The following is a 27,580-nucleotide window of genomic DNA, read 5'->3' on the forward strand; positions in this document are numbered from 1 at the left end:
GCACTCATTAATTGACGTTGATCATAGTCCAGTGGCTGAAGTTCTCTGATTGCAGTGACCGTTATGTTTGATGTTATGAATCTCTGTCATGTAATTTTATTCAACCTAGTTTCGACATTGATTCATTGGTTTTCTTGGCTCCTGTTATACTAGCACATGCTACACATGATGGTTCAGACCCAATTTTTAGCAACCCTTGTAATGATTTTAATTTGCGTGACAGCATGTACTTGAGTCAGGAGTGGGTGTCCCTGAGTCAAGAGCTGGGTAGGGTAGAGAATGCTAGTGTGAAAGTGGCGATTTAAATCGTTTCACATTATCTGTCGGTTCATTGGTTGTCCATTAGAATTGCATGTTCCGTTTGGGATTGTATTGTTTGTTGTGTGTGAGGTGATTGAATTTGTTTTAGCCTGCAGTATTTCCTAGGTTTATACCAGTGAGTTCTTTTGGTGAAATACATTCTTGAGAACGCTTCCTTCATGTAGACATGTATGGGTGGCTATGAATGAGAAAAAAGTGTATCATGTTTCTTTCTTCCCGCCACCTTTCATGCACGCACAGAGCCTGGTGTCATTAGGAACCTAACTCTGACTGAAGTCACAACCTCGTCTGTCTCTCTCAACTGGAATGAACCAGAGGGAAACAGATCTTACTTTAGAGTGGAAGTGCTGGAGAATGGGGCAAATCAAATCGCAAAAAAGACTACGACTGAAACATCCCTGAACGTGACTGGTCTGACTGCTGGGATAAATTACACATTCAGAGTTAATGCAGTGGCCTCAGATAATTCAACTGAAGGATTTGTTGTCACCATGTCTTGCTACACAAGTAAGTCTTCTGTCATTACAATGACTGACAGAGACTTCATGACAATTCTGTTATTGGTCTTCTCTTTGTTGATGATTGGCCGTGATCATATTCCAGAGGGTATGATTGTACAGTTGCAGTGCAGACTATATCTTGGACGGTTTTAGTGATTATCTTTAAAAAAAATGTATTCTACTTATCAATTCACATGTTCTCATTGAAATGTTTGCAATTTGCTTGTCAGTCCTATGCTTTTCCTTCAGAAGGGAACCATTTCATTAAGATTGTGATGTTTGCTGTGTGTGAGGTGATTGAATTCGTTTTAGGCTGCAGTATTTCCTTGGTTTATACCAGTGAGTTGTTATGGTGATATACATTCTTGAGAATGCTTCCTTCATGTAGACATGTATGGGTGGCTATGAATGAGATTTTTTTACATCATGTTTCTTTCTTCCCGCCCCCTTTCTTGCACGCACAGAGCCTGGTGTCATTAGGAACCTAACTCTGACTGAAGTCACAACCTCGTCTGTCTCTCTCAACTGGAATGAACCAGAGGGAAACAGATCTTACTTTAGAGTAGAAGTGCTGGAGGCTGGGGCAAATCAAATCGCAAAAAAGACTACGACTGAAACATCCCTGAACGTGACTGGTCTGACTGCTGGGATAAATTACACATTCAGAGTTATTGCAGTGGCCTCAGATAATTCAACTGAAGGATTTGTTGTCACCATTTCTTGCTACACAAGTAAGTCTTCTGTCATTACAGTACCTGGAACTTCACAACAATCCAGTAATGTAACCTCCTTGCACTCATTAATTGACGTTGATCATAGTCCAGTGGCTGAACCACAGGGAAACTGTTCCTTATTTTCAGTAAGGGTGCGTCAGACTGGGAAGATTAACAGTGCAAATAATACCTTCATTAGTATTACCAGTCTGGCTGCTGGGACAGAATACACCTTTAGTGTCACTGCAGTGGCTGCAGATTATTCCACTGAAGGTGTTGTTGTAACAATTAGTAGGACAATAAGTCTCTTTTTTTTCTAGACTGAGACCTGAAAAGGGTGTCTCCTATTTATTCGAACACAGACTGAAATTTAACATTAATTTCCACAGTAAACCTAAACTCTTTCTTCTTTTTCTCCAAACCACTATTATTATTTATAGGGATCTTATCAAAAAGAAGTGTTTTGGGTCAGCCTCCAAGTAATTCATGTTTCAATTTGTTTTCAGAATCGGCAGCATATAGAAGTCTGTCAGCTTCGTTATACATAGAAATAGTGTATACTCGTTTAGGTACCTAATATGTATATATATTCCTCCATGTTCTTCAACTGAATGCATCTGGAAGTATTCACATATACCCCATTCCACTGAAACAATTGTCAGCTTTTTGGTGGTATTTTGTTGCCGGCAAGGTTTGAGTGAATGGGTTTATGCCTGCATTTCAATACCAACAATTCTCCGTCAAGGGTCCTAGTCTAATTGCCAGTAATTTTCCAGCAACAGGTCTGTCAGAATGGAGCAGGAAAACTAATGACGCGCCATGTCCTTGATGCAGTGCGTTAGCTAACTGATCTTTGCATTTTTGTAACCACTAGATAACAAGGGGTGCATTTTCGCATTACGACTACAACACAACCAGGTTAAGCCAACTTTGACCAAGAACGGGTAACCATCACCAAAACGCAAAAACAGTTAGCAGTTCAGCACTCCAGTAACAGTTGTTTGTTGTCCCCCCTTTTCAGGGTTCAACATTCACCATGGCCCACAGGCTCGGGGCAAGTAGAAATCGTAGTTTGGCCCATAGCAATATAGCCTTTGTGCAATTTTTTAGGAGTATATTATATTAACCTGATAAAACACACAGTTGTTCCAAAATGATGAAGGGGCAAAAAACACCTTCTCTACGCACTCCAAAAGTGATATGTCACATTCCCATGACAACACAGCGCACATTTACATGCGTATATGACTCGTATCAATCAGATTCGTCACCAGTACAGTACACAGTGGACTTCAACTATTAGTTCCAACAAAAGCCTACAATTATAAATCTGTAACTGTAGGCTTATGGCACCACAAGCACACAAATAGACAGAAATCAGTAGGAAAATATGTTATTGCATGTAAAGCAAGCAACAACTCAATTCTCAGTCCTGCGGGACCTTAAGTCTTAAAAAGTATTTTGTTTTTTTTAAATAGTTTTTCTATAACATTTTTAAAAACACCACACCAGAGATCTCACATCCTGAAAGTATTAAGTGATGTCTTATTCAATATAATTTGCTTGTTCCCCACTGAACAATAATCGCTAGCAAACCTTATTGTAAATGAAACCCATACAACAAGCAAACTTGGAAATATAGGCAAAAACAACTCAGAGTGTTCAGAACTTAGATTCTGACTATAAAGTGACTACATTTTTCATCACTGATCATCCTATTAATGTACCGAACCACAGATGTCATATCAGTGCGTGTCATCAGTCATACAAAGATTGGATCAAATGGAGAAAAAAACTGTAAATGCAGACACCAATGCTGATAATCAGAAAGTCTATAACTTGTTGATGCTGAAGCCTTGTTTAGAAATCTGGGCACACCTTTGCTGACCCTGTGTGGAAGACCTGGCTCGAATCTCACCAGGACATCAAATTACTTTTACACAGTTTGAATATCTTTTATCTCAGTTTTGTAATTAGAAAGTGTTTAAACACATGCCGGCACAAAACATTCCAGACTTGCCAAAACTTTTATTTTCTGGTGTTTACACTTGTGCAATTATTTAGTGGTGTTTTAATTTGCGGAGACTAAAGTATCATCAAACATGATGGCATCCATGCAAATTTTAACTGTCCCTCATTGTGTTGGTTACATTTGTGATTACTACCAAAATCACAGAGCTGTGTTCAAATCCTGGTGACGTCCTTGGTTTTATGTTTTAAGATTTCATAAATATACAAATAAGTTGTTGTTTAAAGTTTTTTAACAATAACCCTTGTCAACAACTACTTTCATTGCACTGGTACTCTATGTTTTGTACTAGCATCAAAATGTTTGATTCTCTTACTATCCATATAGCTTGTCAGTAATGTCAAACTTAAAAAAAAAAAAAATTTGATTATGTAGATATACAAACAATGTAATGTGTCATGTTTTGTTTTTTTGTTTGTTTGTTTAATTTATTTTAATTGATTTAACTTTGCTGCAGCATATCAAGACCCCACTCTATCCCACAATGCCTCTCGTTACACAACCATGAACCGAGAACCGAGTCTCAAACCCAGTTCAGTGGTTCAAATGATCTGTGACCACTGGGTCCATTGACCACACCATCAAAACACACAACCTACAGCCTGATGAGCTGGTCATAGCACGAAAACACACCCAAGGTTAAGCCACCTTTGACCAAGAACTTGTGACCTTATCGAAAAACTGAACGTGTCGATAAAAAAGGTGGAGGTTGAAAATAATGTAGTCGCAGCAATACTGATTGTTATTGATGAACCAACAGGTTGGCGTATGTAATGCTACTTATTGTCACACATTTGTCATGTTATATACCAATAAATCATGCAAGAAAACGTGTAATTAGACTGCATTACAGTGACACTGATGGTAGTTTGTTTCAAGTTATTTAATTTGATTTTAAGGCAGTAATGTCAAAATTTTAAAAATCTCTTGTTTTGAGCAATCAATCAATTGCAGAACTGCACACCCAGACTTTTGGTATATACAGATAGACACACAATGTAATGTCATGCCTTTTTTCTAATTAATTTTAGTTGATTTAACTTTGATGCAGCTGCAGTATATGTCAAGACCCCACATAATGCTTCTCGTTACACAACCATGAACAGAGAGCTGAGTCTCATACTGGGTTCACTGGTTTAAATGATCTGTGACCGCTGGGTCCAGTGACCATACCGCAAAAACACACAACCATACAGCCTGGTGAGCTGATCATAGTGCGAAAACGCAGCCTATATTGACGTATCATTTGCATTTCCCTCTTGACTATTTGTTCTTGTTAGTGCGTCCGAACTGAACCGGCGCTGTGGTTAGAACCAATAACCCAGTAAACACAATGGAAGGAACCGGGGAAATGATCGAACCTTTACAAACACGTCCAGAATATGGGTCCATGTCTCCTCTCCCAAATCCACAGGCTTCTATAGCCTCTCGTTCCCATGGTTAGCACTCTTGCCGGCAGTCTCTGTTTTCTGTGTGAATGGGCACATGCTGCAATTTTCCGGCATTCAAAGCCTGTGTGAATGGGGTTCAACAGGAAAAAAGCAGGCAAATGTTGCCTGCATTTTGCTGCCATTTCAGTGTGAATGGGGCTATAGAAATACAAACAGGTAATAATTTTTTCATCAGCTGGGGAAATTGCTTAATGTTACACATACATTCAGTGTCACATTAAACTTCAGTCAGGCTGACAAACAAATCCAGAAGACCAATAAGAAGCACACTGTTTTTAGCAGTCTTCAATCTGGATCTAATTATGACATATCAGTGGTTTCAGTGGGAGAAAATTGATTCCAGAGAGCATCAGTCAGTAAAAGTGTTTTAACCAGTGAATATTTCCAACTTGCGGCTTACTGAAATCCTTAGCGTTCAGGTTGTTTGTCGTTCCGTGTACACTAATACATCAGTTTTAATAATGACCTGCTTTCATAAGTAAAACAATTTCCAAGCCAGTCCTTACTTCTGATTAAGTTAATATATTAACACTAGAAGCGCCGACATTTCGAAATACCTACAAGCGCCAAAGCTGGTCATTGTAACCAATAGCTCTTTAACAGCTGTGATACGATAATCAAAGGCAAACTATCATATAAAACTCAGAAGTTTTATTAATGAACATCAAATCCAACATTTACATAGCACAAATGTAGTATTTTAATTGAAATATGATCAGAAAACATTAATATTATTGCTAAATAACAACGTACTTTTTTCTATATGCACACATTGCAGTCAAAACATGAATAACTATATCCTACAATAAGCAAAAAGCTCATAAACGACATACAATAAGAGAATGAAATGTGTAAATGTAAATATTGGAATAATGCTCAAAAGCAATATTTTCTAGTTCAAAAATAACTATTGCATTCATCAAAACATAATTGTACACTAAAGTAAACATTTTCAACACTGTGTTTTCAAAAATCAGTGTATTTCAAGAAGCAATTTACTATATATGTAGCCTGCATACCTGACAGCTCGTACAGTCACACAGGACATGTTTCTGCACTTTCCCTGCATGAGCTCGTCCCTCACACTGCATTGTGACAGCCCTCTGCAGGTGACACTTTTACTCCACGAATATACAGCATCGCAATAAATGCTGCTGCGGATAATGTCCTGAATCATTATTTTGGTGGATGTGCTGCGCTATTGCTCTCTGTACTGTAGTAGCAATCGTGTATTGATCAGTGAAGTAAAAGCAGTGTTTTCACAGCACTGGCACAAACCCACGACTGATCTGTCATTGCCAGTGTCACTGATGCCCTGAATCAGTCATGTTCACATACACGGCGTGTCCAAAACGAGCTCTCTTCAGTCTCTGTTTCAATCCATGTTTATTTGCGGGTCATCACTGTATCCACTCAATCTGAATACAGCTGTAAGAAAACACCTGCAATGCTGTACAATGCGTGTGTTTTTCAAGCGCATGAAAGACTGTAGACGGGTAGAGATCACCACTGGAGCGCCAGACTGACTGTATTGTAAAGGGCAGGCAGGATTATGCGTTATATTTGATTTATTATGTATTTAAATGACCGGTCAAAATAACCCGATTTTGGCTATTCTAGGTAAATGTGTTTATAACTTATTTATTTTTGCGTTTATGCAGCTAAAACGCTGTAGGCGTTTAATACATATAGTTAGGAAAAGTCACAAACGGGTATGCACAGTGTATATAGGAACACAGAGTAATTCAAATTTGAATAACCAAATTGATCAAATTGACTGGCTCTGCACTTCTAGTGTTCAGGCAATTTAAATTATATTTCTTAACTTCCCATATCTTTACTGTGGATTCTACGCACTCATATTTTTCATATTTTTCAGGACCCAACCCAGTGCAAAATCTTACATCAACTGTAATCAACACCAGCTCAGTAATGCTTCAGTGGCAGAAACCTGTAAATTACAGCAGTGATTATACATATAGTGTGAAGGTCTCCAACTCCAGCTATACTCAAACTAACACAACGGTCAGTGAGACCCTGACTGTCGGAAACCTTGAATCTGGCACCAATTATACTTTTACTGTAACGACTCTGACCGAAGATGGTACTGAAGCATCCAGCTCATCTGTCTCCTGCTACACAAGTAAGTCCAACACTAAATTGTACATGGTATTGACTTCTATTTTGCCTAACAATAAAAATGCCTGTTATAACATCAATTATGTGTTTACTCTCCAAGGTACATATGTGGCTAAAGCAAAACGAGAGGAACTGTATCTTATTTTGTTTTCCTGTCCCTAAATGAATAGTCAAGTATAGGTGGTTCATAGCTATCTGTACACCATGAACACCAGGTATGTCACTCTGCTGTGTGGAGCTGTGTGATGCGGAGCGCTCTGAGATGTGCCTGAGACGGTGAAACAGTGAGCAGGGGCTCCAGCCTGCCCCCACTGCATTGGTGCCATGACTCGGTTCAATGGGAGTCATGCCATTCAGTCGCTGAGGTTGCTGCGGAGAAGAGGGGTTTAGAGAGGGAGAGTGTAACAGGACTCACTGAGTATTGATTTACATGTATTTTCACTGTTCTGTTTGTAGGACCGTTTGCCATTGAAAATTTGACAGCTACAACCATCAATATAACAACAATACAATTGACATGGAAGCAACCACAAGGATACAAGCCTTATTATAAATACCTGGTAACAATCAACAACCAGCCAAACGTAACACTAAATGAGACGAGTTTCATGTCCACAGGCTTGACTCCGGGAACCCCCTATTCTTTTTCCGTTTTCACGCTGGTAGCAAATGAAACGAATGAGGATGCAAAGAATATTTCGGCCTATACAAGTATGTGTCATTTTCTTTTCCTTTCTTTCTTTTTTCAATGTTTCATTCAAGTTGTGAACCTTAATATTGATTTTACTATCCTCCACCATCAGTTTCTGGACAGGGATGTTTAGCATTATTGATGCAATAACAACTATACTTATTTTCTTAAATGCACTTTGAGGTAAACAAATCAACCACTTTGTTCAAAACTGAAAATTAAGATGTATTATGGTTTATCCAAGATTTGATTAGGTTTTGGGCTAATTTGATCTGTAAACTAAAAAATGGCAGCCATTTTGGCATCTTGCATTTGCTGCTTTTGAGACACAATGTTTCTATTGCTTATAATTGATGAACTATGACATTTTATTTTTTCAAATTACCATCACTGATATACACTTTGGGCAATATCTGTTTTCATTGGTTTGGTTACATATGTATGTACCATTGTTGCAATTTTGTCTTGTATGCTGAGATTTTTAACAAATTTACATGTAAACAAATATCAGATATCTGGACATGTTTTAATCCCCTGTGTTTCCTGCTGTCTCTATTGACAGAATGACTAACAAAGTATTAAACAACTTTGTTTGTCCTAAAACATATTATTGCAATTTACAAATGTTTATGTTATTAAACCCACCTTTATGTACACTAAAACTAATATAACACTAATCATACATGGATTTTACATGTAGGTTCTTCCCTATAAATAGATTTTGAAATTAACATTTGCCTTTATTTTTTCTTTCTAGAGCCTGCAGCTGTAAATGCAAATAATATACAGGTTTCAAGCAATGGCAATACTAGAAATATGAAAGTGTCTTGGAAAGCTCCGGTGGGAAATGTGGAATCGTATAATGTAACAATCTACAGAAACAATGACTTTCAAAAAACAAAGAACACAAATATAACAAATGAAACATTTTACAATCTTCGTCCTGGAAGAATTTACAATGTCACCGTGACAACCATCAGTGGACCGTTTGCACAGAGTTCAGATGTGGTTCCCAATGCTACATGTAAGCTGAAATGGCCAGAACTGATGCTGTTGAGACTTTTGATTCAACAGGCCACTTCTTTGTGGTTTACCTTGTTTAATATTTAATTCATTTAAAGTTTTTTTAAAGAGTGTGTGTGTTTCCCTATGATCACTGTAACATTTACTTTAATAAATGATGCAGGATATTTTCAGTATAGGACAAAAACATGCCAGTATGACTGGTATGCTACTTTTTATAATACAGTATTATCTGTACAGCTGTAGGGTATGTATCCGATTACAGTTGTAATTAAAGCTGCCGTGTATCAGCACACCATTATGATTTTAATGGTATTGTTTCAACAGTCCTACAGTTGAACCAAACACTTGAAATAAACAATAACAGAATTATTACTTATATATTCAGTCTTTCTTTATTCTTAGGAGGAAAACTAATACAAATATTAGTGAATTAGAAATCAAAGTCTTTGTAGTGTTGGAATAAAACAAATATGATTTCCATTCTCTGCTTCATAATAGCTGCCCATTTCTAGCATTTTAATAACTGTGGAAATCCAATATTATAATACTGTTCCTCATTCTAGAGACAAGGAAAATACTTCTTCAGCCATGATACTGTGAATGATTGCCCCTAAAAGATTAAAATGTTCTATATTTAACTGATAATTTTGTATATTTTTTAATATGAATGAATCAGTTTAAAATATTCTGTATTTACATTTTTAAATGTTATTTAATGGCTAGTGTACAGGTCTGTACCATGATTGAACCCAAGGTGATACTCATTTGTTGTCTTTTATTTTAGATCCAGAGGCTCCTACAAATATAACAATATTTCAAAAGACTAATGTATCTATGTGCATCCAGTGGGGCACGCCTCTTGATATGGGCGATATTGAACATCAATTCAGTGTCACATACCTGCCAAGGCAAATTAGCACTATAACCTCGAATACCACCATCAAATTAGGAATTCTTCAATCTGGAACTCAGTATAATATATCAGTTGTTACTATTGGAGAGATGGGATTCCTTAGTGTACCAGCAACTGTATCAGGATTTACCCGTGAGTATTGCAAACCTGCAGCTCTAAAGTAAGGTTTTGTCATTCTTTTCAAATGTGTCGTATCTGGTAATGGTCACAATTTCTGCCAAATCGCTCAGACTATACTTACTTTTGCTCCTATCTTTCCCTTTGAAATCAGGAAAAAAATAGTATGCTTGAAATCTAAAAGACCCTACAACTGGATTAAATAATTGCTTGAGATTATGTGTATTACTAGACCAGCACATTTTACAATTACAGTAGTTGTGTTTGAGGAGAGTTCAATGGATCCCTCGTGTGTTTCTGAGAACTGGTAGCATTTGACCACCTTTCAGATTAAAGTGTGGGTTAAATAATCTTCATATTGATATCCAATTCATGTGGGAAAATATAATTTTTGTTTTGTATGGTTTTGAGGGGTTTGTTTCCATTATATACCATTTCCATCTCTTTGCTGATATAGTATGCACTATATGTTATTTTCTAGTGTTTAGCTACTATTCCATTCTCTTTTAGTCTCAAAACAGTAATTCAATTAATTCTGTAACAACCTTGAAGTGTGTTGTATCTCAGTTTTATAGTTTTAGTGTTTAAGGTATATCCTGCTACTATGCACCAAAGCACAGATGAGAGGAATTGCATTATTTGTTTATTTGCTTTTTGCAGCTTTTGCCAAAAGGGACCTGTTTCTATATATTTTGTAATAATCTGTTCATATATAATCTTTTTATGAAAGCCTATTTGCTACTTATGTCAATATGAATGCTAATTTAGGGGAGATATTTTGTATTCCTTTAAGGAAACGAAGAACATGTGGATGTAAAGGGGTCCCTGAAATGTTTTGCAGGAAGCAGTCATTGAAAACTGAATCACGGTAGTCTAACTAAAATGTACAACACACGGATAAAGGGTGGTCTTACATATTTCAGTGAAATAGTCAGTAACCTTGCATTGTCCTAATATGTTGCTTCAGATTATAAATAAGTTTCCAAATCTTTTTGGTAACAGTTGCCCACTTATTCTCCTGTTCCTGTAATTCAAATAAGTAAAATTTTAAGTTGAATAAATTGAATCAAAGTTTTTCATTTGTATGTATGTATGTATTATTATATTTGATATGTCTTAAATTTCAAGGCATACTGCTAGATAAACACTGATTTACATGTATTTTCACTGTTCTGTTTGTAGGACCGTTTGCCATTGAAAATTTGACAGCTACAACCATCAATATAACAACAATACAATTGACATGGAAGCAACCACAAGGATACAAGCCTTATTATAAATACCTGGTAACAATCAACAACGAACCAAACGTAACACTAAATGAGACGAGTTTCATGTCCACAGGCTTGACTCCGGGAACCCCCTATTCTTTTTCTGTTTTCACGCTGGTAGCAAATGAAACGAATGAGGATGCAAAGAATATTTCGGCCTATACAAGTATGTGTCATTTTCTTTTCCTTTCTTTCTTTTTTCAATGTTTCATTCAAGTTGTGAACCTTAATATTGATTTTACTATCCTCCACCATCAGTTTCTGGACAGGGATGTTTAGCATTATTGATGCAATAACAACTATACTTATTTTCTTAAATGCACTTTGAGGTAAACAAATCAACCACTTTGTTCAAAACTGAAAATTAAGATGTATTATGGTTTATCCAAGATTTGATTAGGTTTTGGGCTAATTTGATCTGTAAACTAAAAAATGGCAGCCATTTTGGCATCTTGCATTTGCTGCTTTTGAGACACAATGTTTCTATTGCTTATAATTGATGAACTATGACATTTTATTTTTTCAAATTACCATCACTGATATACACTTTGGGCAATATCTGTTTTCATTGGTTTGGTTACATATGTATGTACCATTGTTGCAATTTTGTCTTGTATGCTGAGATTTTTAACAAATTTACATGTAAACAAATATCAGATATCTGGACATGTTTTAATCCCCTGTGTTTCCTGCTGTCTCTATTGACAGAATGACTAACAAAGTATTAAACAACTTTATTTGTCCTAAAACATATTATTGCAATTTACAAATGTTTATGTTATTAAACCCACCTTTATGTACACTAAAACTAATATAACACTAATCATACATGGATTTTACATGTAGGTTCTTCCCTATAAATAGATTTTGAAATTAACATTTGCCTTTATTTTTTCTTTCTAGAGCCTGCAGCTGTAAATGCAAATAATATACAGGTTTCAAGCAATGGCAATACTAGAAATATGAAAGTGTCTTGGAAAGCTCCGGTGGGAAATGTGGAATCGTATAATGTAACAATCTACAGAAACAATGACTTTCAAAAAACAAAGAACACAAATATAACAAATGAAACATTTTACAATCTTCGTCCTGGAAGAATTTACAATGTCACCGTGACAACCATCAGTGGACCGTTTGCACAGAGTTCAGATGTGGTTCCCAATGCTACATGTAAGCTGAAATGGCCAGAACTGATGCTGTTGAGACTTTTGATTCAACAGTCCTACAGTTGAACCAAACACTTGAAATAAACAATAACAGAATGATTACTTATATATTCAGTCTTTCTTTATTCTTAGGAGGAAAACTAATACAAATATTAGTGAATTAGAAATCAAAGTCTTTGTAGTGTTGGAATAAAACAAATATGATTTCCGTTCTCTGCTTCATAATAGCTGCCCATTTCTAGCATTTTAATAACTGTGGAAATCCAATATTATAATACTGTTCCTCATTCTAGAGACAAGGAAAATACTTCTTCAGCCATGATACTGTGAATGATTGCCCCTAAAAGATTAAAATGTTCTATATTTAACTGATAATTTTGTAATTTTTTTAATATGAATGAATCAGTTTAAAATATTCTGTATTTACATTTTTAAATGTTATTTAATGGCTAGTGTACAGGTCTGTACCATGATTGAACCCAAGGTGATACTCATTTGTTGTCTTTTATTTTAGATCCAGAGGCTCCTACAAATATAACAATATTTCAAAAGACTAATGTATCTATGTGCATCCAGTGGGGCACGCCTCTTGATATGGGCGATATTGAACATCAATTCAGTGTCACATACCTGCCAGGTCAAATTAGCATTATAAGCTCGAATACCACCATCAAATTAGGAATTCTTCAATCTGGAACTCAGTATAATATATCAGTTGTTACTATTGGAGAGATGGGATTCCTTAGTGTACCAGCAACTGTATCAGGATTTACCCGTGAGTATTGCAAACCTGCAGCTCTAAAGTAAGGTTTTGTCATTCTTTTCAAATGTGTCGTATCTGGTAATGGTCACAATTTCTGCCAAATCGCTTGGACTATACTGCCTTTTCCTTTGAAAAAATATATATATAGTATGCTTGAAATCTAAACAACCCTGCAACCACTGGATTAAATAATTGCTTGAGATTATAGATATTCGTTGGGTTTGCGAACCACGCAGAGGGGTTTGCGCAGCGCACATGGCTATCGCACAAAAATGTGCATTATTTGCCATATTCAAAACCCCATTTTCCATGGTGCAATCCATTCTGCGACATTCACCCTTTAATTGTATGCAAGGCACAAAATGGGGGGAGTGGCTGAAATTTTATTTCATTTATGGTCATTGCTGGTCTAGTATGATAATCTAGAATAATCTAGATAATCTACAATCTAGTATGTAGGATTTGTATTAACTGTATGTTTTCTTATGCACTTATGTAATTAGTCTGCATGTGAAAACATGCAGAGTACTGTTCTCTTAAAAAAGTTTATTATTATTATAAGTCTGCATGTGAAAACATCTCTTACAAAAGCTTTATTAGTAGTAGTAGTAGTAGTATTCCGTTCGTCCGGACTGTTATAACTCCTACAATTCTTAACGTACAGACACCAAGCTTCACACAGAGGTTCATTATGATACCGTTCATGTTGCTTGTGCTTTTTGTGCGGCTGTGATCGATATTTATTGAGATATGATCGATTAAAAACCCTAAAAATCGAATTGTCTTAAATGGTGGAACGGATTCTCGCGCACAAACGGACCAACTGAACGGCCGGCAGCCAATCAGCGGTGTGTATGCAAATTACGGCCCAGTCAGTAGCCAATCAGCGGTCACGATTCCCATCATTCGATTCCGGCTCTGTCTCTGGTATACTCTGCGCTTGCGCGCTGCACTGTGATTTGCACTGCGGTCACAGCTGTATTATTGATTTCTGTATTAAATACTGTATAATTATAATACTTATACCACTGCTATTACTAATAATAATTATACCACATTCAATGTGTGTATATGGGGCTTTAATACGAATTATTTGTAATGTTATTATTCCATATTATTCAGTCTTTTCACAACACTGCGCTACGAGCCGACATCTCAGTTCATTGCGTATAATACAGCATGTTCTCTATAATTTTACCTGCTTTAAAGCTTTTACCATACGATATCCCAAGACAATACTGTATCATATATATACTACATTATATCAGTTTAATACTGTTGTATATACTAATATTTATACACTGTTACTACTTATATACTAAATTACATTCGTTAACTTAATATAACTTTAAATGTTTAATCTTTTGAATGTATACTGGTACACGCCGGTCTTTTAAATTCATAAGTCAATATAAGCAGATCGTAATCATAAAGTTTGTCAGAGCACATCCATAATTTATTTATACTATTAAAGTTTAAAGCATGTCATGAAAACAACGATATAACAATAATAGTTTAAAAGAAAGTCCCCACAAAATAGTGCCAAATATTACATTAGAGAGCCCTTCCTTCACAATCCAGCAGAGGATAGTAGAAAAAAAACAATAAATAAATAAATAAATAATACATATATACAGTGAATGAAAAAACCCTACCCGACTACATGTGCTGCAAACAAACGCATTTTCACTTCCTAATTAAACCACGCCCCCTTCCCAGTCTGCACTGCCTTAAAGTGACAGTAATAGTCATGGTATTTTAAAGCACATTAAACGTGTTCTACATAAAGCACGTCTCCTCTGACAATTTCTACTGTATAAGTACTGACACAATTTGACCGATTTGGTAATTCAAATTTGAATTACTCTGTGTTCCTAAATATACTGCGTATACCCGTTCGTGACTTTTCCTAAATATATGTATTAAACATGCCTACAGCGTTTTAGCTACATAAAGGCACAAATAAATAAGTTATGAACACATTTATCTAGAATAGCCAAAATCGGGTTATTTTGACCGGTCATTTAACACTAGAAGCTAGAAACTATCTACACGCACCAAAGCCGGTCATTGTAACCAATACCTCTTTAACAGCTGCGATATGATAATCAAAGACAAACCATAGTATAAAAAACTCAGAAGTTTTATTCATGAACATCAAATCCAACATTTACATAGCACAACTGTAGTCTTTAAATTGAAATATGATCAGAAAACATTAATATTATTGCTAAATAACAACGCACATTTTTCTGTATGCGCACATTGCAGTCAAAACATGAATAACTATATCCTACAATAAAAAGCTCATAAACGGCATACAATAAGAGAATGAAACGTGTAAATGTAAATATTGGAATAATGCTCAAAAGCAATATTTTCTAGTTCAAAAATAACTATTGCATTCATCAAAACATAATTGTACACTAAAGTAAACATTTTCAACACTGTAAACTTTGTTTTCAAAAATCAGTGTATTTCAAGAAGCAATTTACTATTTTACTCCACGAATATATAGCATCGCAATAAATGCTGCTGCGGATAATGTCCTGAATCATCATTTTGGTGGATGTGCTGCGCTATTGCTCTCTGTACTGTAGTAGCAATCGTGTATTGATCAGTGAAGTAAAAGCAGTGTTTTCACAGCACTGGCACAAACCCACGACTGATCTGTCATTGCCAGTGTCACTGATGCCCTGAATCAGTCATGTTCACATACACGGCATGTCCAAAACGAGCTCTCTTCAGTCTCTGTTTCAATCCATGTTTATTTGCGGGTCATCACTGTATCCACTCAATCTGAATACAGCTGTAAGAAAACACCTGCAATGCTGTACAATGCGTGTGTTTGTCAAGCGCATGAAAGACTGTAGACGGGTAGAGATCACCACTGGAGCGCCAGACTGACTGTATTGTAAAGGGCAGGCAGGATTATGCGTTATATTTGATTTATTATGTATTTAAACTGGCCTCTATTCAATCTTTTTTCTAACTTTGCGATTCATATTATTTACAACAACTATTGCTACTACTTCCATCACTACTACTAATACTACTATTCATACTAATAACAACTTACATTTACTTATACTAACTTACATACTATGACTAAAAATATGAACGTACCTGCCATATACAATTACTGAGCTGCATATTTTTACAAAAATATGAATGATGCTCCAATTCCAAATTATTATAATTCAGCTGTGTGGTTACAATCATATTAACCTGCATAGTATTACATATTTTTCAATATGTTTTTCTTATACTGACAAAGGCCAACATAATAATAATAATAATAATAATAATAATAATAATAATAATACCATACAACTTCATATAGCGCCCCATAACATTTCACAATATCATTTTTTCATTGTGAATAATAATAAATGCAACCTAAACATATGACTGATAGTATACTTGTAGTACCTTGTCATGTACTATACTATACTGTATACAACACTATCATAGTATTTGTTTTTGAACTGTACTATTTGTTATATTATACTATAGTACAGTTCAAAAACAAATACTATGATAGTGTTGTATACTACAGTATACTGTATTACCTTGTGATGCATTATATATATATATATATATATATATATATATATATATATATATATATATATATTACTACTGTAGTACAACACATACTGTAGTACACTATTTTACCATAATACATTATAGATATTACTACTGTAGTAATATCTATAATGCATCACAAGGTAATACAGTATACAACACATACTATGGTAGTGTTGTATACTGTATTACCTTGTGATGCATTATAGATATTACTACAGTAGTACAACATATTGTAGTACACTATTATACTACACTATACTGTAGTGGCTTGTGATATACTACAGGGCATGTTTATACTGTAGTATACTAAGATATACTACACTACACTTTGGTACTGTAGTATACTGTGATATACTATAGGACACTATTTAATACTGTAGTACCTTGTAATATACTACAGTACTACAGTTCTACACATACTATGGTACAGTGTTTTATACTATAGTATACTGTGTTTCTTTGTGATGTATTATCGTTATTACTACACTACAACAAATACTATAATACACTGTTTTATACCATATTACAATTTTATACTATAGTATACTGTAGTATTTTGTACTTACTACAGTACTACATGTACAGTGAAACATACTGCTTATTAAACTCAAACATACTTTCACATGCAGACAAAGTTTCTCCAGGAACTTTAGCATTCTAGTTTTGAACTAGTAATTTGTACTGTTTTGATATGTAATTTTAGACTGTATTGCACTTTTATAATGCTCTTATGTTTTGTAAGACCTGGATAAGGGCATCTGCTAAGAAATAACAATATTACTGAGGAGGTCTGCATTCGGCATGTGTCTAGACTCGAGTGCACTGCACAGTGTGGACTGATGGGATTGTGTGTGTGTGTGTGTGTGTGTGTGTGTGTGTGAACAAATAACAGAAGTGAAACATGGCACTCGCCTCTGTCCAGCACTGCCTTCATTCATCCACCTGCAGAGTCCTGTTCCTTTAATGCATTGGCTTATTAGCATATGGTAAGAACTTGGTTATTGGAAACATGAGATGCAAATGTGTTCCGAGCTGACATTAAAATTAAAATGTGGAGATGTGCATGGATGTGCCTTTTTATCACAATGTGAAATTGTATGAGTTACATACAATAACCATTCAGGAGCCCAGAGTAAATCTAACTAGTTGCAGTCTGGGATCCCCTGCAGCATTTCAGCTGATACAGTTGGACTTTCTGAGCAGCATATATTAATTACAACTTGTAAGTCTTAAAAAACCATACCAATGTTTGCAAATTATATTATGTTATCATTATAATCTGGAGAGGTGTTTGGAGGAAGAGCTCCTGAATGAACACAGTCTCTTATTATTTTCTTTGGTCTCTGTACCTGAAGAAACTAAACCAAACAAAATGGCATTTCTGTCATTCTCTCACTTTAAACTCTGATCTGTCTAAAGTCCGGTCCCCTGAACTGCCATTGTCCTGATTAGTATTTGTGATATACCATGACAAGCTGTCTTATTTGCCTTTCATGACTTTTATTGTTGTTGTTTTTTTCTAACAGGACCCATGAGTGTTAACTCTCTCCATGCAGGATCAGTGTCAACAGAAATAATTAATCTGCTGTGGACTAAACCTGATTACTATAAGCCAAGCTATCAATATAGGGTGAATAGCACTGACAATGTGTCAGTAGTGAAAACAGAGAGTTATAATGCAACTGGACTAATTCCAGGAAAACAATATAACTTCACTGTTACAACACTAACATCTGACAATACAGAAGGAGAATCTAATATGATATCTGTATGTACAAGTAAGTCCATAGTTTTTATCTGTATTGCATCATATTCATATTGCATTTATTTAATTGAAAACATCAGTTGTTCATTTGCGGCCTGGTAGTTTTCCCAAATTGGACATTCTTTAAGAGATTAATTTCCTGTTACAAACTTTATACTGAATACGTAATCTGACATTCTGATATATGCATTTTAACAATGTATTTATTTATTCATTTGAAAGATGCTGCAGAAGTGCAAGATGTCAAATGCACAGGACCGAATGGTAGTCTGCAGGCGAGTCTTGAAATGAGTTGGACTTGCCCTAATGGTTTCAATGAAGGATTTCAAGTTTTCAATATTAATAATCAAAATAAAAGTGTTGCCCGATCTGACTGCAAAACCAGTAAAACTATTAATTTCACCTTGGGAAATCTTGATTATAATAAGCAATACTCTATGCGTATAAATACCCTAGGATGTGGAGAAATGAGTTCACCTGTTAACATAACCTGCCAGACAGGAATCACAGGTAAGCCTCGTGAAACATCCGAGTCTGTTTGTTTGTTTTAAATTCCAAATAATCCTGAAGAAGTGACAGATAACTGTGCCTGATCAATTCTGAGTATTCTGATATGCATAAAAATAGTAATCGAATGTTTTATAAGAAAATTATACATTTTAAGAAATCCCATGTTTTTCCTTCACTAAAATGTTATATATTTTGGCAAAACTAACCGGGTTCATGTGTAACTATATATAAACAGGCACAAGTAGACCTGCACATATGTGCAGAATTTGTTGAGGATATAAAGCATCGTAATTGTGTTTTGTTGAATTTTCAGTATCAGCTTAGTTTTTACTCTCCTCCATTTCCAGCATTGGCACTTTTTGTTAATACATCTCAAGCCCAAATGCTCAGATATATGTTCAGTGTATATTTGTTCATGTTGTTTTGTTGTTTTTCTTCCTTCAAGATCCTCCTCCTCCTACAGAAAATATTGTAAACTTGTTGAACACATCCGTTGCACAAAGATTTGATACCTTTATTGTTGCATTCAATTCACAACTCTTCAGTGACCAGAATGGACCAATCGTAGCATATGGTGTCCTAATTTCTTCTGACACACAGCAAAGTAGGTTTAACATTCAGTTCCATGATTACATTTCTAAGAAAAGGACTAAACCTTATAGTGTATTATGGGGAGGATATTAAGGTATTTGACCTATGTTAATGCAATAGAAATAGAAACACATTCAGGGAGAAAATAAAATAACACATAAATAAGAACTTACCATATGTGCCCTGGCATACACTCTTAAGTGGCATGGACCCGCAAAGTCATACCCATATAAGATAAAGTAAAAGCAAGTAAAAATAAAAAAATAATTTTATATATATATATATATATATATATATATATATATATATATATATTATACCTAGACTCTTGCCAACACAGCCAGTATTTCTAAGTATTTGCTCTGTGTTGAAATAATGCAAGAGATCTCATAATGATGGCAAATGTACCCACACAAACCTGATTAATCACAGCTTTGTTTATAGGAGTTGATTGACTTGTGACTTTCGGGAACATTCCAGATTTAAAACCTGTACTGTGCTAATTTTTCATTGTAGGTAAACCTGATAAAAGTTCATTAAGTCAAACCTATGAAGATTGGAATAGTCAAAAGACTACAACCTACTTGGCAACAATAGTCCATGTATCAGCAAGTCGTGCAGCGAATATTCCACCCTATTCTGTTGCAATAGGAGCTGGGAATACAGTGGATGGATACTTCAATGGCAAACTCGTTCCCAGGGGAACATACAGGTAAATCCAATGTTAAAACATGCATAGTGTTAACATGAGAGACCTAATATCAATAATTCAGATTATGTTAAAATTAGCAAATAATACTTAGCTAGTTAAGACTAATTAATTGTCCCTAATCAGAGCAGGGTATGGATCATGTCTGTTTGGTTATGCTTATGATGTAGCTTTCTGTTTAAGTGGAGGATGACATACTAGATAGGAAACCTATATCCCATGCTGTAATGATTTTCCTTTCAAGGAGCACTTCATCTCAGAACATTTACTTTGTCAAATGTTTTACAATATTGGTTCTGTTTGTCTTTTGTAGGGTGGCCATTGCTGCGTTTACTAAACTGGAAATTACTTCCAATAAGATCAATGTTGAAGCCTCCTACGTGTCAATAACAATTTTTTCACCCACAGTAACCCTTAATGAAAATCCAGGTAGAGTAAAATGCTTAATTTACGATATATTCTGCTATAGATCTGTATTTTATTGTATTGTAATTTCTAGGAGCTTTTTTATGAAAACAATAATTAAAGAATCACTACAAATGTGTCCCTGCACACACACACTGGTCTTAATAATTTCACATCCCTTGAATTTTCAATGCTGAGTTTATATTTGTATACCTTTTTTTAAAGATTTTTTGTAATCACATTCTTGCATAATCACCACAATTTGGTCGCATTTTTGATTTTTCTCTAGTCTATCAATTTAACTTGTATAGCTGAGCTTTTGAAACTGGATTCATGTCAGACTAGGTGCATCAGGGCAGCCAACTGAGATAGTTCCTCTAGTCAATTTATCAATGTCAACACAAGGAAGTGTGTTTCAGCTGCAGCAGACAAATGATAAGTGATTTCATACGTGGTAGATGTTAATGGATGGCAAATAAAAATAAATATTTTGATCAAATCTGCTGGCAATAGGCACAGAAAGTTATGAGATCTGTCTGCTAACCTCTGTCCCAACTGCTGCTGTCTCTGTTTTAGCTGTCATTGGAGGGGCTGTTGGAGGAACTTTAACTGCTCTCCTCATTCTCATCTGTATCACTGTCATTGCTGTTGTCTATTGGAGAAGGTGAGGATGCTGTTCATATCATGTGTGTAGCGTGTGCAGCCAGACACCCCCCAACTCAGATTCAAACCACTGTCTTGGGCAGCATCAGTCCCGCTGTGCCAAGAGACGCACACACATACGGCGGGCAGGTTGTTGGGGGGAGGTGGGGGAAGGGGTTGGTTGAATGCTCTACCAAGTTAGGAGATAAATTAGGTCTGTGTAACGAGCTCATAAACTGTGAACCCTCCTATATATGCTATAGTACAACTTGAATGTTTATTTCCCTTCTCATATCTGCTGACAATTTATATCTGTTATATGTTCTTTGTTTTGTATTCAGAGAGAGCCACGCATGGATGTTCTGCAATCCACATTTCCACAATATTTTATGTAATATTTTCACACAAACACCATTTTTGTTTTTCAGACGTGCTGTACAAAAATCTTGTGATGTTCCTCTGGACTCTATGAGGTGAGTTTTCATTTATTATTTCACTTTGGAAAAAAATACAGGCAAAAAATGATTTCCATATTTAGATAATTGGTTCAGTATGTGTGTCGCATCTTAAATTCTTATATTTCAAATTAAGCCTTTTTTAAATTATATATATTTTGCACTATGCTCATGTCGCAAACTTTACTTAAAAAGACAAAACATACCATGAGAAAGATGGAAAACTTACACCAAACTGTATGATTTCAAGTGAAGTCAGAAATTGTGTATAATAAAAATGTATTTTGTATAGTTTTAAAGTACTGAAAACCTCACCTGCATTTACATGGATAACTAAACTTTGTTTTGATTTGTTGTTTTTTTCATTTAATTTTTAGGGCCAAGATGTAAGTATATCTATATATTTTCAAAAAACAAAAATACATAACATCATGACAATGAACCTCTCATCTTTGTTGAAATAACATGACACAACGTTTCTCACGTACTTAATAATAATAATAATAATAATAATAATAATAATAATAATATTGATTGCTTAGCAGATGCCCTTGTCCAGGGCGACTTACAAAATATAAGAGCAATACAAAAGTGCAATAATACAGTGCAATTCTAGGCATAATACATTTTACAAATTTAGAATTTACACAAGTATATAGGAGATACAGTAAGCAATATATGAGGTCTTACATCCTAGATTGTAAAAGCTGATAAGTGCAGACAAGATGTTAAGTCAAAGTTAAGAGCTAAGGGAGAGGGAGCATAGGGGAAATCAAAATAAACAATACAAGTGATATTAATGCAAAGGCAAGATTATGACAAAACGTTGTAAAAGTGCAATCTTACAGGAGAATGAAAGACTAAATTGCAAGTAAGTACCGGAAGGAGGTCAGAGACTCTGCTGTTTTGACTTCAATTGTTCAGTTGTTTATTTATTATTCTTTCTCCTTCTTAGCATTGTTCCACTACATTATAAGTTACATCATAACATCTAACTAAACTCAAATCGATTTAGGTTCTTGAGTGTGACCCTATTTGCATACTGTCTCCACCTTCGTTTTGCAGCAGCTTACCCATCAGGGTTGAGGACTATGAGGGGTACTACAAAAAGCAGCGTGCGGATTCCAGCTGTGGCTTTGCAGAGGAGTTTGAGGTAAAATGATACTGTTGCAATTTTGCACGAGACTTAAATGTGTATGATTAAACATGTTTATGTTTGTAGTTATTTTGTTGACTCCTTAAAAGGGCTTGGAAGCCTCCCGCCACCAAAACCAAATCTGAACTTTAACTTTTGATTCCCTAGTAATACACTTGCTTGTTTCCAAACCCCTCTTCCCAGAGAGACGTGTAGAGTGTTAGTGCCACCTTCTGGTAGAAGAGAGAAGTGTGTTTACATTTGAAACGAAATAACTATTCTTACATGTGTATATTCTTACACCAAATCTTGATATATTTCAGCTTACTGACGTTTTTGAAACATGCTCAAAATAATCCTTTCCGGTTCACTTCACAAGAGCAGATCACATGCTTATATTGGGCACTGATAAGTTGTTCACTAAATGGACATTCCACGTTAACAAGTATTTTCATTACCTGTGTTTTGTTGTGTACTTTAGGACCTTAAAATTGTGGGTACGGCCCAGAGCAAGAACAGTGCCGAGGCACAAGAGAACAAAGGGAAAAACCGCTACAACAACGTCCTGCCATGTAAGCCACTTCAACTCAAACTGCTCATCAGATGTCTTGGGATTGAGTCACATGTGTGTGCTTTTGTAGTTTAGCTTTAAATGTTTGTGTACTGTGTAAGGCTGTGTACTGCTCTGTTTTCATGTATTCACTTGTTTTATTTCTTGGCTGGGATTAAATCAAAACTTTGACCCACCTGCCAATACAAAACTACAAACCTGTACTCATGTGTGGCTACAGTGATGTACAGTTTTGTAGTGTGCTATTAGTGGGTGGGTCGGGGCTTTAATTTACTCCGGCCCCTGGATTGACTTATTTTGTTTAAGATTACTCGATTGATTCACTTTTGTCCTAAAGCGAGAAATTAATTTTCCCTGACTAAATTAATCTTTATGGGTTTTATCATGTGGTATGATTTTGTTTTTTAACTAGACGACTCCTCCCGTGTCAAGCTGTCTATCCATGGAAGTGCTTACGATGACTACATCAATGCCAACTATATGCCTGTGAGTATCGGCTCCTTATCGAAGGTCTTAAGCAACTCTTAGCTATCCAACATTAACAAGCCTTCAGAGCTTATATTACAGTCACACATGAGAAGTAGTAACAAAGCTACTGGTGGTCATGGTATTTTGTCACAGGATAATTTAAAGCATAGGTAACAACCTGAAATGTTTGACAGAGAAATATTTTGACTCACACCCTGGCCTCCTATACTAATGAGATTAAGTACATGGGTTCAGGGACGTGCAGAGGGGGAGCAGGGGTGGCCCCTTTTAATTCCCCTTCCTTTTTTTTCTGAAGTGCCCCATTTGACCCAATCGCCCCTCCCCGATCTGTGCCACGATCTGCAACGGGGTAGTTGTATGGCACTTCGTCAGCACCCACCCCAAACCCCCCCCGACCACAGACCAAAGTGCACCTTTGTTTGTTTCAACCACTGGCTCCCTGCAAGGCTGTGCGTGTAACTGCATGGGATACATTTTTACATCATCACCATACCGATACTGTTATTGTGTTGAAATCTTCTCTCTCGGGTGCATTGACCCACTTTGAGCACAAGATGGCGGACTGTTTATTGTTATTGTTCCTTAGGCCTTTCTACAGGTAGTTTGGTCTGTGCCTTTGTTCTGTTGATATTTAAACTTTTTATTTGCTCTGCTAAAACAAGAACCACTTGCTGTCTAGGGCTATAACTCGAAGAAGGAGTTCATTGCAGCACAGGGACCGCTGCCAGGTACAGTGAATGAGTTCTGGAGGATGATCTGGGAGAAGAATGTCCATTCTCTGGTCATGCTGACGAGGTGCAACGAGCAGGGGCGCGTAAGTACAGCCACACGATACACAAAATCAGTGCTGCAAATTTTACTCTAGATAGTAATAGAGCCAGGGGCGTCATGCAGCTTTTTTTTTTTTGGGGGGGGGGGGCACAGTCAGAAAACAAATGATGATTGTTACAAATGGCTGGTATTTAATGCTTCTAACAACATAGGGTATCCTATGTCTTTTTAAATGTAAGTGAACTTTAATGTACTGCTCTACACACATATTCAATAGTATTGCTCCACTGTTTTTGTTGTATTCTAATCACTGGTATTTCTGATACCAGTTACTGTTAAAAAATCTTCGCTTGGGGTCCGCTAAGGGTAGGCATCTAACACTGGTGCAGTGGGACCCTTTCTTATATATTCATCTCTTCCCAGTCGATCTCTTGGCATGATTAAACTTGTTTCTGTTTCTGATTATTAAAAAAAAAATGGTTTGCATACTGTATTGTACAAAATTGGGTAAATACATATTATTGCAGCTGAGCCTTTTAGTGGCACTAAACAGTAATCACTCATAAGACCACTTCCTACCTGTACGAGCCTCACTGGTGCTGGTACCTCTGCTACTACAGCTGGTTCCAGGGAGACGTCTCTCTCGGGGACATTAACACTGCTGGAGTGGATCCCTTTCTATTCTCGTCTCTTGCCAGTTGATCTTCTGGCACAATCACACTGGTCTCTGTTTCTGTTCATAAAAAAAAAGTCCTTAACAATTATTTGCATAATACACTGTACAAACTATAAGACCAATTAAGTCAAGGTAATTGCAACTGAAGCTTTCTACAAAGTTCCATTTATTACTACAGCATTCATTTGGTCTTTCAGTTTAAACTGTGTCACCCTAAACAATAATCAGCAGCTCCTACCTGGTGCTGCTGCTACTGACACTACAGCTGGCTTCAAGGGACACTTCAGTCTCAGGGTTCAAAAATAAATAAATGGCATATGCTTTAATATATATTATACTTTAATAAGTAGTTGTCATTCATTTAAGCAACAAATAATGAATGCACACTTTTTGTCGCTAAACCTCACTGCAGTCTATGAAGGGTGTGAATAATTCTGGAGGCAACTGTACCTGTTGGCCTAGTTAGTAGTATTACTAATACTATTGTAACTTTATTTTCTTCTCTGTTAAGTTTAGGAATTGAAACGCAAGAAAGCACCTCAACACTCAAATAATAATAAAGCCCCAAAAGTAAAATGATTGACAGCAATTTATGCTGTACAACACTTACAAAAACATTTAATAATTTTACTTTTTTAAATAAGTTTGCAGTTTTGTAAAACACGTGCAGATTGCAGTCTGCTGATTAAAAACAGGACATTACCACAAAAATATGACGTTTCGCTTAAAACAAAAAACGGGACAATATACATGCTTCAAACTGCCACCGAATAAGCAAGATAAACTCAAATGCCTAAACAAAGGAATTTGTAAAGCGTGTTGTATGTGTTGTTCAGTGTGATGTCTACCTTGCTGTCTTTCATACAACCTGCCACAGAAACACCGGCGGCGCCAGGCACTCACTCGATAACGCGCATGCGCTGATTAAGGGGCTGTCGCTAAATTGCATACTGTAGCTGGCGAGGCATCATCTAAGATAACAGATTACACATTTACAGAAATGTTTCTACACAGGTTTGACAAAATGAACAATGGAAATAATCTGGTGGGGCACGCCACTGCAGCAAAGGAAAAACGTGGGAAGGACACTCATTAGTTAATAGGTGTGACTTGACTGTGCTCCAAGGGATATTCAATGCATTTGAAATGTTTTCATACCAGTGCCCTGATCTGTGCCTTTCCACAACTTTATCCTGGGGTTGTTTTGAAACCTCCTTGGTGGTAGTATATTTATATTAATGTACTACCCAACTGTGGGACCTTATAGAGACAGGTGTATTTAATCTGAAATCATGTGAACCTCTTTTACTACATACAGAGAGGCTCCATTCACCTTATTGTGTGAACTCTGAAGGCCATTGGACTTATTTAGTAGCACCCTAGAAATGGAGTGAATACGCATCCTGCCACGCTTTCCAACCTAACTTTGCAAAGAATCATGCATCCAGCACCGCATGGTGAAAATGCTGGAAAGTAAAAGAAAACTGCTGTAAAAAAGCAATTTAGGGCCTCCTGATTGGCTCAGGCAGTAAAAGCACAGACTGAGCCCTATGAGCCGAGGTTCGCCTATTTGATCCCAGCTCATGTCATTAGCCAATTATAACTTGTGGACTTGTCTCATCACCGGGATTGGCTTGGCTAGCTTGCAGTAGCACTGGGAGGGATGTGCCTCTCCTCCAAATCAGTGCTGATCCCTCCCATTGTGGGCTGTGAGTCACCTGGTCGAGTTTCCTCTCCCTCACCAGGTGAAGGTGTGGGATGAGCCGAGATGCATTAGCATAATTGGTGATTACAAATAATTTTAAACATCTGCTTTCAGTTTGTAAAGTGCGAAAGACTCTTCACTGTGATCTGTACATTAAGAGATTGTGCTACAGTTGCTTAGCAGATTTGACCCATATAGCTGGCAGCACCATATTATGAACGCTTGATCTTTAACTAGTTTCTCTTTATTTAGGTGAAATGTGAAGAATACTGGCCTAGTGGTACCAAAAACTATGGTAATATAACCGTGACCATGACATCTGACATCTCCCTTGAAGACTGGACGCTTAGAGATTTTAACCTGAAAAATGTGAGTATTGACAGATATTTAAATTGTTGGCAAATGTACATTAGAGCAGGTGACATTTGAACACCACTGCAAGGGCGATGTTGGAAACCATAAAAC

At 36.2% G+C, this 27,580-nt stretch overlaps 1 protein-coding gene across 1 annotated transcript in view; it reads left to right on the top strand.

Moving 5' to 3' along the window:
* The window catches only part of LOC136747478 (receptor-type tyrosine-protein phosphatase eta), an 88,928-nt gene that overhangs the window by 57,162 nt on the left and 4,186 nt on the right, over nucleotides 1–27,580 (top strand). Inside the window, exons 9-28 of the mRNA XM_066700309.1 lie at nucleotides 6,894–7,157; nucleotides 7,610–7,864; nucleotides 8,602–8,868; nucleotides 9,655–9,915; nucleotides 11,083–11,337; nucleotides 12,075–12,341; nucleotides 12,852–13,112; nucleotides 18,218–18,469; nucleotides 18,679–18,966; nucleotides 19,412–19,570; nucleotides 20,074–20,269; nucleotides 20,580–20,695; nucleotides 21,248–21,335; nucleotides 21,742–21,786; nucleotides 22,019–22,022; nucleotides 22,784–22,921; nucleotides 23,385–23,475; nucleotides 23,887–23,960; nucleotides 24,643–24,777; nucleotides 27,368–27,484. Of these exons, the coding sequence (XP_066556406.1) occupies nucleotides 6,894–7,157; nucleotides 7,610–7,864; nucleotides 8,602–8,868; nucleotides 9,655–9,915; nucleotides 11,083–11,337; nucleotides 12,075–12,341; nucleotides 12,852–13,112; nucleotides 18,218–18,469; nucleotides 18,679–18,966; nucleotides 19,412–19,570; nucleotides 20,074–20,269; nucleotides 20,580–20,695; nucleotides 21,248–21,335; nucleotides 21,742–21,786; nucleotides 22,019–22,022; nucleotides 22,784–22,921; nucleotides 23,385–23,475; nucleotides 23,887–23,960; nucleotides 24,643–24,777; nucleotides 27,368–27,484 (3,533 nt within the window). The remainder of the gene's footprint in view (nucleotides 1–6,893; nucleotides 7,158–7,609; nucleotides 7,865–8,601; nucleotides 8,869–9,654; nucleotides 9,916–11,082; nucleotides 11,338–12,074; nucleotides 12,342–12,851; nucleotides 13,113–18,217; nucleotides 18,470–18,678; nucleotides 18,967–19,411; nucleotides 19,571–20,073; nucleotides 20,270–20,579; nucleotides 20,696–21,247; nucleotides 21,336–21,741; nucleotides 21,787–22,018; nucleotides 22,023–22,783; nucleotides 22,922–23,384; nucleotides 23,476–23,886; nucleotides 23,961–24,642; nucleotides 24,778–27,367; nucleotides 27,485–27,580) is intronic.

The sequence above is a fragment of the Amia ocellicauda genome, chromosome 4 (genome assembly GCF_036373705.1).
Source record: "Amia ocellicauda isolate fAmiCal2 chromosome 4, fAmiCal2.hap1, whole genome shotgun sequence".
Lineage (NCBI taxonomy): Eukaryota > Metazoa > Chordata > Actinopteri > Amiiformes > Amiidae > Amia > Amia ocellicauda.